The 12685-nt window shown below is 40.1% G+C and overlaps 1 protein-coding gene across 4 annotated transcripts in view; it reads right to left on the minus strand.

The window, feature by feature from the left end:
* Positions 1 to 1145: 1145 nt before the first annotated feature.
* The window catches only part of znf335 (zinc finger protein 335), an 83445-nt gene continuing 71905 nt past the window's right edge, over positions 1146 to 12685 (minus strand). For all 4 annotated transcript variants that reach the window (XM_041204738.1, XM_041204737.1, XM_041204736.1 and 1 more), the window contains 3 exons: positions 9960 to 10034; positions 8636 to 8738; positions 1146 to 2995 (listed from right to left, as the gene is read on the minus strand). In XM_041204738.1, the coding sequence (XP_041060672.1) occupies positions 2856 to 2995; positions 8636 to 8738; positions 9960 to 10034 (318 nt within the window). In that variant the 3' untranslated portion in view covers positions 1146 to 2855. The remainder of the gene's footprint in view (positions 2996 to 8635; positions 8739 to 9959; positions 10035 to 12685) is intronic.

Raw genomic sequence — 12685 nt, forward strand, 5'->3', positions numbered from 1 at the left:
TAGCCTAATGTGTCTTCATAAACTTAAATGAAGGCAATTACAAGGGTAAGACATTAGTTTCAGACCCAGATTTCCGTCTTACAAATGGAGTGTGAAATTCCATCAGGCCTGAGGAAATGTCCTTAATCCTGGCACCAAGCAGGCAACACAGCCTTCAGGATTCTCGCTTTTAGCTGCAGAGAACAGTGTCCACCTCCACACCCACAAAATATACTATCCCCTATTACAACTATATTCCTATTTGAGGAATTTGATGAAGAACCAGGTTAATCTGGATGAATGAGGCAAGGTGGCACAAATTATTGTCCATATCCACAACAATTTTGCGAAAGGTTTAGTAACAAGGTTAAAAATGGCCTAATTTTGATCAGAAAGGCAAACAAAAACTACCCTTTTATAAAACATTATTAATTGAGTTATGAAGTAAATTTGTTTAGTTGTTTCACTATTTTAGGCATTGACTATCATTAAAATAATTCTAACTACTTTCAAGACAGTCAGGTCTCAAATAGTGGACTCTAATTATTGATATGTTTGATTGATTAGCACCAAAATTTACCAATACATTTTAAGTGATAAGAAAATTCCACAATAAACCAATTGAAATGAATTCAATTAACTAGTCCTACCACTGTGTAGTGATTGTATAATTACATTAATCATTGAGGGAGCACTCCCAACAGAAATGCAGAAAAGCTTGCAGAAATGCAAGGAAGAGCTGCAATACTATAGATACTGAACTGCTAACACACAAGAGCAAAACCCTGCTGTACAAGTGGTGAATTCTCAAGCTATGGGAGTAGGGGCTGTCTCACAACAGTAAAAGATTGAGAGGTTTATAAAGACCTCAGCAGGTCCAATGGAATTGGGCATTTTTTTTTAAAGTGAAACTTTATACTACGCTGGAGATGTACTACACTAAGTGGGAAGCCCATATGGGGTTAAGACTATCTATTAGAAATAGTGTCACACCTCTTCACTTTACCACGCTTACAATGAGATTGGGAGCCATATCATTTTACTGCTTTGATATCTATATGCCTAAAACTACTTCACAACAATGCATAAGCACCAGCATAATGGCAGTGGAAATGTACATGTGGAAACACTTCCTAGAAAAATAAAAAAGTGAGAATGCGTGATTATAAAATGAATACAATGTATTGAAAAGAATAAGGTCTTAGAAAACAAACAGTAACCACAATTGACAAAGTCAGCAAGAGTAGAATCCAGTGTAGTTGAGGTAATAAGAGTCAACCATAATCATTTTAGTCCAGTTGGTAAGCAAAATATTTCATCCTATGTAATAAATTATTGTATGTACATCACTGTATATACAGTTTAGTTTTTCAATAGTAGCAGGATGTGTTCATGGGAAACAAATGCAAATATTGGCTAATGGAAAGTTGTGATGAATTATTGACTCCAGCATTATGAAAGCAACCAAGTGGATGGTATACAAAGAAGGCTAAATGAGGTGAACATTATTGATTAACACGGATGATTATTTATGCAACCGAGAAATATTAATTAAATAAACCTATAGATATCAACCAATATTGGTTTTACTATATCCTTCGATTCACTTTGGATTCACCTATATGGCACAAGCTATGGCTGATATTTTAACAGTGAAAATTCTTCAGCATTCAGTCCAAGAAGATATTTCAGCCCATGTTACAAGGCTGTAATACACAAGCTTCCTTGTGCTTTTTTACCTTTATTCTCAACAGGCCCATCATTTAGGTGTCCAGAGAGTGTGACAAGGCTCCCTTATAAACTTTTTCCTGTTAGAGGTTTCTAAGTAGGTTTCATTACTGGTGCCAAGCTTTCTTACTGTTAATCACTACAAAAGGGGCCAGATTTAATGGCCCAGTTGATGCGCTAAAGTCAACCAGCTCAGCAGCAGCTGGGTGTTTCCTGACCTTATGGTTGAATTTCATACTGGACAGTACACTACACATCAATCCATTAGAGGGCATGACAGGAGGGAATGGTGGGAGAGGGAGGTTTCCCTGAAACATTTTAAACTTGATTTCAATATGCACTAAGTGCAAATTTTTCAGAAGGGGAATTTCATCCCCAGGAAAGTTATCACAGGTCCTATCACGTGATCCAGTATAATTTCAGGTTCCCCACATATAAAACAAAAAAAAGACAAAATAGCAAGAACATTTTCTGTTCTTTCATCTTGAAAACCAAATTCCACGTCACAGAATAGAATGCTGCATTAGCAACTTTTTTTTTTAAAATTCAATATCTGCTATATATTAAAATGGAAAACAAGAGGCAATGATGAATAAGGCAATGATCTAGCAACTAAATTCCTCAACTAGATCATTGCCTTATAATTCACCCTGCAGGAATTCAATAGTCTATACATAATATTTTTGTATATATTCTATATACACACACATAAATATAAGTCATGTATAGATCTGTGTACAGAATGTTTCTCAAAAGCTGGAACCTAACTTTTTTCTTTTTTACACACAGGTTCATCAGCCCACATTAAACATTGTGCTAAACCTTTTAATAACCATCAAAAAGGTGATTTGCAAATTGGGGTCATTTCTGAGGATTCAGTACCAACTTTACTGATTTGCAAATTGGTCAATAATTGGGCCAAAGTCATGTTGACAAGGTAGGGAAGGGGCAAGGGAACAAAATGTACAAATAGGCTTTTTATCTGTTCATTGCATGCAAATATTAAGGATACTCTAAGGAGCAAACCAAAAATAGTATAAGGCAGGGAAAGGGGATTAGTCATTTGTCTCTTGGCTTCATTGCCCCCCATCTCTTACTAAAATTGAAAAGTGCTTAAGTCATCTTCTCCTGTTGCCACATTCATTGTTTTAATCTTCAGAGTATGCAATGACCTCAGCTTGAGCCATCTCGTACTGGATTGCCTGTTGCTGAAGCTGCTGTATTTGTTCTTCTGTAGCCTCAGTTGTGTAGATTCCTTGGACCTGAGCAATGGCAGCATCTGCTACAGCTGTTAAGGAAGAGGAAACAGTAACTTACTTTCTTTTTAACATAAAAACTTCCAGTACATTCGACAAACTTTCAAATGAGCTAATTCAGAGCTGATCTTCACTGACACAAAACTGCATTGTCTCTTTGAACTGTTGAAGGATCTGCTGTACAAATCTGCTTTTTACTAGATTTTTAAAAGTTAATATTCAGAAGGTCAAGGTAACCAGCACCTTATAATTAAAAGGGCAAAAGCTCTAAAGGAACATATTTTGAACTGGAGACCCACATTATCTTAATAAATAATCCATTAGTTGGTGCATTTTAAAAATAAGTTTACTATCAATAATGCTGTTGGAATTTTACTTTCTTAAGGGGAACCAGTTTAGTTTAAGAAATTCTACAAGTTATTTTTTTATACATCCTATGGGCTCGGAGGTATCAATCTATGCATTTCAATGTTTAAAGGCCGAGTATCAATCATCAACAACTTAAAAAGAACCCACAAGTTGCAAATTTCAGCATTTTCCTCCATGTGTTTAAGAGGGATAGAAAAAGGTAGCATCATTAGACGGTAGGAGCAGTAAGAGTGAGAAATGGCCTTGAAAATGAGAAAGAAAGAGAGCTTAAATTTATATTGCGTCTTTCACTACCTAAAGTGCTTTGCAGTCAATTAAATACTTTTGAAGTGCCACTGTTATAATGTAGGAGAAGATTGCAGACAATTTGTGCACAGCAATGAGATTAATAAACAAATAATTTATTTTTAGAAATGTTGGTTGAAGGATAAATGTTGGCCAAGACACCAGGAGAATTCTCCTGTTCCATAGAAAAGTTACTGCACAGAAAGAGGCCATTCAGCCCATCATGTCTGCACCAGCCAAAAACAGAGAAACAAAGAAACTAGCCGCTCATTTTTAATCCCACTTTCCAGCATCTGGTCCGAAGCCTTGCAGGTCACAGCACTTCAGGTGCAGATCCAGATACCTTTTAAATGAGTTGAGCGTTTCAGCCTCAACCACCAGTTTAGGCAGTGAATTCCAGGTGCCCACTACCCTCTGGATGAAAACGTTTCTCCTCATGTCCCCTCTCATCCTTCTACCAATCACTTTAAATCTATGCCCCCTGGTAACTGACCCCTCAGCTAGGGGAAACAGGTCCTTCCTGTCTACCCTATCCAGACCCCTCATAATTTTGTATACCACAATTAGGTCATCCCTCAGCCTCCTCTATTTTAAGGAAAACAACGCTAGCCTAGCCAATCTTTCTTCATCGTGTTATGATCCCAGTTGATGTTATTACTGGACAAGTCAGATCCCAGAGTGGAACCCGACTTGATAGATCCTAACTTTTATTTTTTGTTTCGAAATGTGGAGGGTGGCTACTGAACACAATCACAGGAGTCAGCTGTTAAACTTTAACAAAAGAATAAAACACTTATTAAACAAGGAAAGATGAACTATATTACAATACCCCTTCACCCACAACTATACCTTTATAGATATATACAGATTCGTAAAGATAACGAGTTACACAAGCTATCTTGTACTTACTGTGAACGTAATAGTATAATAGGTGACCTGTGGTCAGACACACCCCACTCTGAAACAAGTGACAAATGTCACCCCAAACAGATACTGTGGATCTCTCATCAACTCCCCCCAGATGCTTGTCACACCATGAGCCAAATGGTCTCACTGAACTCCATCTTTCTCATGAGGGTTTCCATTCTCCACTCTCAAAGAACCAGCTTTGGAAGCTTCTCCCAAATGACACTCTCTCTTGGATGCTTTTCACAAGGGTCCATCTCCAGGGTTTAGATCTCTCCTTCTGATAGGTAAGTGCTGTTTGGGGAGCGGTCGGAAGGGGGAGGGGTCTCGTGGGGTAGGAGCATAGGGTGAAGGGAGCCAAAGAGGTCGGCAGCAAGAGCTGGGGAGTGGCAGTCAGCAACCACCCCCTGTCCCATGCCCTCAATCATGCATGGATTAGTTCAGATCAAGGGACTTCCCCCTTCAGCTAACATACAGCCCGCAATTTAACCAATTGTGCAGGCCACAAGTGTGGAGCCGAGAAGATTGCAGCTAAGGTGGGAAGAGGCCCTTAGGTGGTTGTTAATTGGCCACTTAAAGGACTCAAGTGGAGGTGGGGCGGGAAGGTCGACAGTGGGCCTTCCTGCCCAAAACTTCTGGTGGAGGTGCAAAGGCATTGGATATCAGTCCCGATGCCAACCCACCAAATTTTCAGGTCTTCCCATCTTCTTCCTTGTCTCCTGCGGGGGCCAAAGATTCTGCCCCTAGTCTTAGTGCATTGGTTTAGCGGGAAACTGTAAATGTGTGCCAATTAGAGCCAAAATTGTCATTTTGTACAGCGGATATACAAATCAAAGACATAATGAAATTAACTTTAACTGTAGAGTAGAATTTCAGAGTATGAGATGTCTGCGATATATTAAAGAGTTCGCACTGTGAGACACATTTCTTCTTTTGCCCCCTATTGCATTTTCTCTCAATCCCACTGCATATACAGAACCACAGCTGAAAACACAGTCAACTTTTTTTTAAAACAGCTGCCAATGCAGTTTGATACTATTCACCTCCTAGTGACTTGTTGTCATGAACAATGAGCTTTAGGGGAGCCTATGGTTTGAAATGTCCCTTTAATTCAAAATGAAAGAGAATTTTGGAAATGGTGTAATTAGAATTCCTAGTAAACACCTCAGTTTTGTGAAGTGTCCAAGTGACTAAGTTTCCACAGGGATGACAGTTGAGAAGGGATAGAAACTCAAAAAGAAACCCATTGAGATGTTGAGTTACAGTTCATAGCACCTCTCACAGTAGTGCACAGAACAGAAGAAAAGTTGCTGCTGAGAAGCAGGTGGGAGAGAATTGGAACTCTCCCACGAACAGGTCTTCTCTGTTCTGTAGAAAATGATGGGGGGCAGGAGTAAAGCCATCTATGAGGAAAAAACACTTGAGAGCGTTGACTAAACCATTTAAAAGGATCGGATACAGGAATCTCTGGAATTCTAGGTCATCAAGATTGTTGGGACTTGAGGAAGAGGGGTATTTGTCAAGGTGTGCCTTGCTAGTGATAATCGGATCTGGAAAAGGAGAAGTGGAATGATTGTTGAAGGACACTGGAAGTTTAGACCTGCTGTGGCAAGAAATGGCGAATCTCTGAAGGAGAGTTAGGAATGACTGAGACTGTTCCTTTAATGCTACATATCTGCTAGAAGCATGGCGTAGTGTAAAAGTGTTTCTAAGACATATTTTGTTTGTGTTAGTTAATGTGAAACTTACTTTGTTTTTTAGTTTGATACATCAGTTGCCTGTTAATTATGTTTGATTTATGTTGGTTTTGTTTTGAATATTACAGCAAGAGTCTTAAAAGGTGAAATCTTGTCCATCGATTACTTTCCATTGGTGTTAAGAGATTCCTTTCTTTTTACAAGTTATTGGTCGGCGTTTGTAAACAAAATAAGTGGCAGCCATTACCTGCCTCATTCCTCAGGGCAATGCCTTGACCAATCAGGGTCAAGCTGCCTGGTTTAAGTTTCAAACAATGCTTGTAAGTTAACTGTCAGTCACCATCACTGGTGCATTCTCCATGGCAACGCCACTTGCCAACCAATCAGCACTCTCTTTACATACAGTATAAATAGTTGTTTTCCCCTGATATTAGTATTCTTGTGAGGTGTTCTGATGAGTGCAAGATGAAAAGCTTAGAAGTGTCTCTTTTTTCAGCAATAATCAAGTTCTGTACTACCAAATAACTATTAGTTGTTGGTCTCTATGAGGATGGTAAAAATAATGTGTGGAATCTTTAACATCCACCTGAGAGGACAGACGGAGGCTCCATTTAACAACTCATCTGAAATGCAGCACCTTGGACAATGCAGACTCCCTCAGAGCTTCACTCAAGTGTCAGCCTTATTAGGTGGATTAAGTACTGAATGTATTGAGAAATATAGATTATGATTTTGTGTGCATTAGTGTAACTCTGTTCCATGATCAGATAAATTTGGAATTTAATGAAGGCAACAGGACTCTTGGCCACCAGCTGGAGAGCCAGGGAGACACCTACTTTGCATTCTCCTGGGAAGGGGCGCCAGTGTTATGTGCCAGTCAAGCAGTTGAGAGGTCAGGGGTTGATCCTTCTACGGGATTAGGACCCTGGAGATAAGAGGTTCTACCCACAGAGTGTTGCTGGCCAATCAGAGGTTGGCAGCTCTTTTCCTGACCAGTGCCAACGGGCTGGTGTTGATTGCTGCAGGAAAGACACCCACCAAAGCCCAGATCTTTGTTGGATCCCTGGACTCAGTTGAGTGATGCTGGAGGGGATTCATGGGATTGTGGGTATAGGGGGAGTTGGCAGCAAGGGTTGGGGGGTGGGTAGGTCTCGGTGTTTAGTCAGGTTGGAGGCAGGAAGATCCCCACCTGCCACGAACATGCCTGATTAAATATTTTCCTCATTTCTAAACCCACCACAGGGTAAGAGTATACAATATTGCTCATTTAGTTATTTTATTGAAGGATGCCAAATTTAGAAAGGATTGGTAAAATGGTGAAGAGTCTTAATTACCGGGGAACACAAGTTAAATGTCAAAGAGTTAAAACAATAGAACAGTTTTCAGGTAGTTTTTAAAAAAACCAATTAAACAATAAAATGAATTCATGGAATAATTTAAGAGAGAAGGCCATTGAAGCTGTTAGTACAAGGGCCAGGATTTTCCCGTCGGCAAGTGGGGGGCAAGGCCTGCTCGCCGCACATAAGATGATGTGCGGTGACATCGGGCGGAATGGCCAATTGAAGCCATTGACAGAGTCATTAAAGTAATTAATGGACCTGCCTGTCCAACCTTAAGGTTGGTGGGCAGGCCGGGAGTCCTGGTGGACATTAGAAAAAGCATGAAACCTCATCCACGGGCGGGATGAGGTTTCATGTAGGTTTTTAAAAATGTAATTAAAAGTTTTTTAAAAAATTATGGACATGTCCCAATTCATGTGACAGTGTCACATGAGGAGACATGTCAGGAATTTTTTTTTCTTCTATTTTTAATATTTTTGAAAGTAGAGCCGATCTCCCTGAGGCAGCACTTAGCCTCAGGGACATGAGTGCGCTCCCATGCAGACGTCACGCTGGTCGGGCCTTAATGGGCCCGCCCACATAAAATGGCGGCAGGCTCCCAATCAGGGCACCGATTGGAGGCGCACCTCAACTTTGCCCCCGACAGGGGGGAAAATCCTGCCCAAGGTTGGAGAGGCAATTAGAGGGGCTTCTAGAGGAAAAAGGAATTGAGAAAAGGGAACAGCTAGGTTACAACACCAATAAACCTCTCCACAATCACTCAACTGAGTCCAGAGATCCAACAAAGGATGAACAAAAGAAAGAGTGTGTGTCAATGGTACTTAGCCATCAACTGGGCACATCTTGAAAAGCAGAAAGATTTTTATGATATGATATCCCACAAGATTTTTTGTTACTGACTAACCATTCAGTTATTGAAATTGCAAGAAAATAGATCCATCACTAGCCAGGTGAGGACATTTTTTAAAACAGCTGCTTGGTAAAAATGGGAACAACCATTCTGACCAGGTTCACATTTTGAATACTGACAACTGCTGCTGCCTCACACCAGGCCTGGACCCCAGGAGTTGCCTACCTGTCACTGCGGAATGTGCAGCAGCTTCTAGCTCAGCTTGTGTCACCAGTTGCTGATCAGTGATTGGCACATATTGGATCTGTCCATCATGGCTCACTGCGATCTTAGTAAAGTAACACAACATCAAGAGATTGACAGCAACAAACGTACTACAGTGCACTGCAGAGGTTCAATATCTGAAGAAAATGGTCATTACAATACTGAAACACAAAAAATGGGGATATTGGTAACTTTACATAATCTGATGAAAGATCATCGAACTGAAACATTGTTTTTCTCTCCAGAGATGCTGCCTGACCTGCTAAGTACTTCCAGCATTTTCTATTTTTATTTCAGATTTCCAGTACTTGCACTATTTTAATTTTGCGTTGGCAACTTTACACTTCATTTAATGGATTTTGTAGATTTGAAAATCAAAATTGCAAATTAAAGAAACCGTATGCCATAAAATGTAGCCCATGTGATAGAACTTTCTCAGTATTTTCACCAAATTCCAGTTTTTATGGGAGTGGAATTATTTGTAAATGAAAATAAAGATTACTATGACCAAAGGCAGAAAAATAATTATATAATTATGATCCTGATTTGATTGTTGTGCACTTTGTTAAGCGGGGATGGGCCAAGACTCCATTTAAAATTAATCAAGTACTTTATTAATCAAGTAATCAAGCCATTTCCCCACAAAACAGGATCATTCATATTATATCTGAAATCAAATGACTTTAGTGTCTTCAATGATGACATATAGTTCAAACATGACAAAATAACTCACTCATTCAGTTTGTACCCATGGGTAGCCCTGGCTGGCCATCTGCCGACGCTCTCATTACTGAATGTCCAGTCTAAGTTGCACTGTGCTAAGATAATTCCTTATGCATCTGAGTAGTCCAAAGATGTAAGCTAGAAGCTTTAAGATCCTAGCTCAATTCAAAGCCTCTTCTAGTTTATCAGCAGTTGAGGCGTTATACCCGTGGCAATGGAAAGAGAAATGTCACAATTCTCATTCCTGATCACTATCTAGTAGAGTTGTTAACTAATCCCATAGTTAACTTCTGAGACCAACATGCTAAAACATTAATCGCCAAAAAAAATTAATGTGCGTTAATCACCAAGTTATACTGGCCGCGTCATTCCAGTAACTGGAGTAATTAGTATGGGCATTGCTTAAAGAGCCAGGGACATACTGTCCTGTTACAACAGCACAAAATGCACTTTCTTGCTGCCAATAGTGACAAATCCCAGATTTAACTCCATGTAGTAATATAATTATTTTTAGAAGCTCTATTTTTAACTGTAGATATATTTTACTAGAGAAGAACTATACCTGTTGTCCTTCTAAGACCTGGTGTATCTGTGGATCTGATTCGTACTGTATGTGGTGAATTTGACCATCCTGCACCTGTGGAGAGCATCAGTAAATTAATAAGGTACCACATTAGTTGAAAACAACAAAACATTAACAATTGCATTAATATAGCACCTTTAACTCAGTACAGTATCCTAAAGGCACTTCACAGGAGCATTATCAAACAAAATTTGACACCAAGCTGGAAAAAGAGATGTTAGGTCAGCTGACTAAAAGATTGGTCAAAAAGTTGGGTTTTAAGGGGCACTTTAAAGGAGAGAATTGTAGACAGGCAGAGAGATTATGAGGAAATTCCAGAATTTAGGGCCTAAGCAGCTGAAGGCACAACTGCCAATGGCGGTACAAATAAATCAGGGATGTTCATGAAACCAGAATTGGAGGAGTGCAGCGATCTCAGTGGGGAATAGGTCACAAGATATGATACTGGCTAAATTTAGAAATATAAGTAGGACGTTTATTCAATTATAAGCACTGTTGTGTAGTTTTTAAAAATGCAGTATTTTAAACAGTCAAGTTGCTTGATCTCACACTGATGAGTGGAAAATCTCTTCTGTCTTCTCATTGTAAGGATCCTACATGAAATGAGTTTAGACAGGCTCAATCTAATTCTTAGCAAATGTGGGTGCAAAATGGCTGCAATATATGATTTCACTTAGACAGGCAACAGAGTGGCTGGGAAATGGAAGAGTGTCACCCCTCTGGGGTTAGACCTGAGGCTCATTGTTAGGACAGAATGGAAACAGGATTATTCTGCATCTAACTGCAATATTTCTCACCTGGGAGTGTTTGATTCTGATACTTTAGGACTCAAAATCAAACAACATACCATTCTCCAGCACTTTCATCCCTCACCTTCATATGCACAAAAAAAAAGTTATTTAAAAAAATAATAAATCCGGGCATTGCATTGGATTAACATGATACAGGACTACAGAGCTGTGGAATCCATATCCGGATCACAATTCTCCATCTAAAGTTTGCAATGTTGGCCGAAGTATCAGGTGAAAATGGCAAACAGAGGTCAGATGTAGAAAGCAGCAAATAAGGAATTTAAGCAAGACCACATCATACCCAGGGTACTGCCACATCTCCAGACAGCTGGCTCAATGTGCAAGACACAATATTTCTTTACCCCCATCAAACTTAAGTTCCTGGAGCACCCTTCGTATACAGAAGGATGTGATTCCAAGTGTTTTATAAGATTGTGAACAAAGGAAAGAGAAGGGGTGGAAGACGGGGCTAAACACATTCCTAAAGAGAAGGGCTGTGAGGGGTTTTTCCAAGGCAGGGAGGGAGGTGTTGAAGGAGGGATACATGGCTGAAGGAGCAGCCATGATAGTGTACAGTGTGTCAGGAAACAAGCTTCCCACAGGGTCAAAAGGCAGAGGTAGGGTTGGATGAGGTCATAGTGGAATTTCAAGTTGAGGACGAGTCTGCTGCACAGGGAAATCAGTGTAATTTTAAGGGTGGGGATGATGAGAACATGGACCTTAGAAAAGGCGAGGTCCTAGTCTTAGCATTATAAACTGTGGGAAATTGAGTGGGGAGGGGAAAAGTGAACAAGACCACTTTGATATTTTATGTAATAATTCCATAAAAAGGTGTATTCCACACAAATGGATGTGGGAAGTAGACACTTCAATTGTTAGGTAGTTTGTTAGGAAATAGAGATAGTTGAAGTAAGTTATTTTTGTATTTGCGGGTGTTAGGAATGAGTTTTAGCTTTAATGTTTAAGTTTGATTTGTATTTCTGTATTTGTGTTAAAAAAAAGGTTGAGTTTTAGTTTCACTTTAAAAGGTGCCTGCATTTCCAATGAGAGTTTATGACCGTACGAGAAGTTAAGCAAACAGAAAAGAAGAGAAACTGGGCTGTTGCCTAGCAACAGGGGTCCAGAGATGCAGGTCCCTCCCACAGACACAGAATAAACGAGAAACAGCAGGTTTTGAGTTCAGCTTTGGAGCAGCCTGGAAGGCTCAGATAGCCAGTTCCAAACTAAAGTTGGTGGAAAGTAGCTGCCAGAGAAAGACTGGAGCAAAAGAGACAAATAGCCAGTCCCAAGCTAAAGAAGGAAGTCTCCAAGAATCCAAGGGAGTGGAACAGGAGAAAGTCCCCAGCATACATTCTAGTCAAAGGAAGGACAGGAACCTGGAAAAGGTCCTGTTAAGTGAAGTTAAGAGTGAGGGGCAGAGAAAGGCTCCAAGTTTCAAGCTGCTGGAAACAGAATCAAAGCGATATAAAGGCTTGCAAGAAGTCAAAGGTCCAAAGAGGCAACTGAAGATTTGCCATGGGCATATGAAGCAGTGGTCTACTGTTGATAGCTGAGTCAGTAAGAGAGAGTGCATGGAAGAAAGCTTGAATGCCTGTGGTAACTGAAGGGCGAGGAACATCAGTAGGAGAGTTCGAAACCCTGAAGGTGAACCCTTGTGGAAGGTGTCTGAGGGAAAGCATTGGTTTGGGAGAAGATTCCAAGACAAGTTCTTGGAAAGTGAAGATTGGACGTGTAAAAGAAAAAGTTCAGTGAGACTGGTTGGCTCACAGCGTAACAAGCGTTGGGGGGGAGTTGAGGAGAGAACCAAAGCATCTGGTTGAGGTGACATCTGTCACTTGGCTTCAGAGTGTGGTGTGTCTGACCACAGGTCACCAATTGGTTTTCATGGAATGTACTTACTATGAACATTAGAGT

The sequence above is a fragment of the Carcharodon carcharias genome, chromosome 14, assembly GCF_017639515.1.
Source record: "Carcharodon carcharias isolate sCarCar2 chromosome 14, sCarCar2.pri, whole genome shotgun sequence".
NCBI classification, from domain to species: Eukaryota; Metazoa; Chordata; class Chondrichthyes; order Lamniformes; family Lamnidae; genus Carcharodon; species Carcharodon carcharias.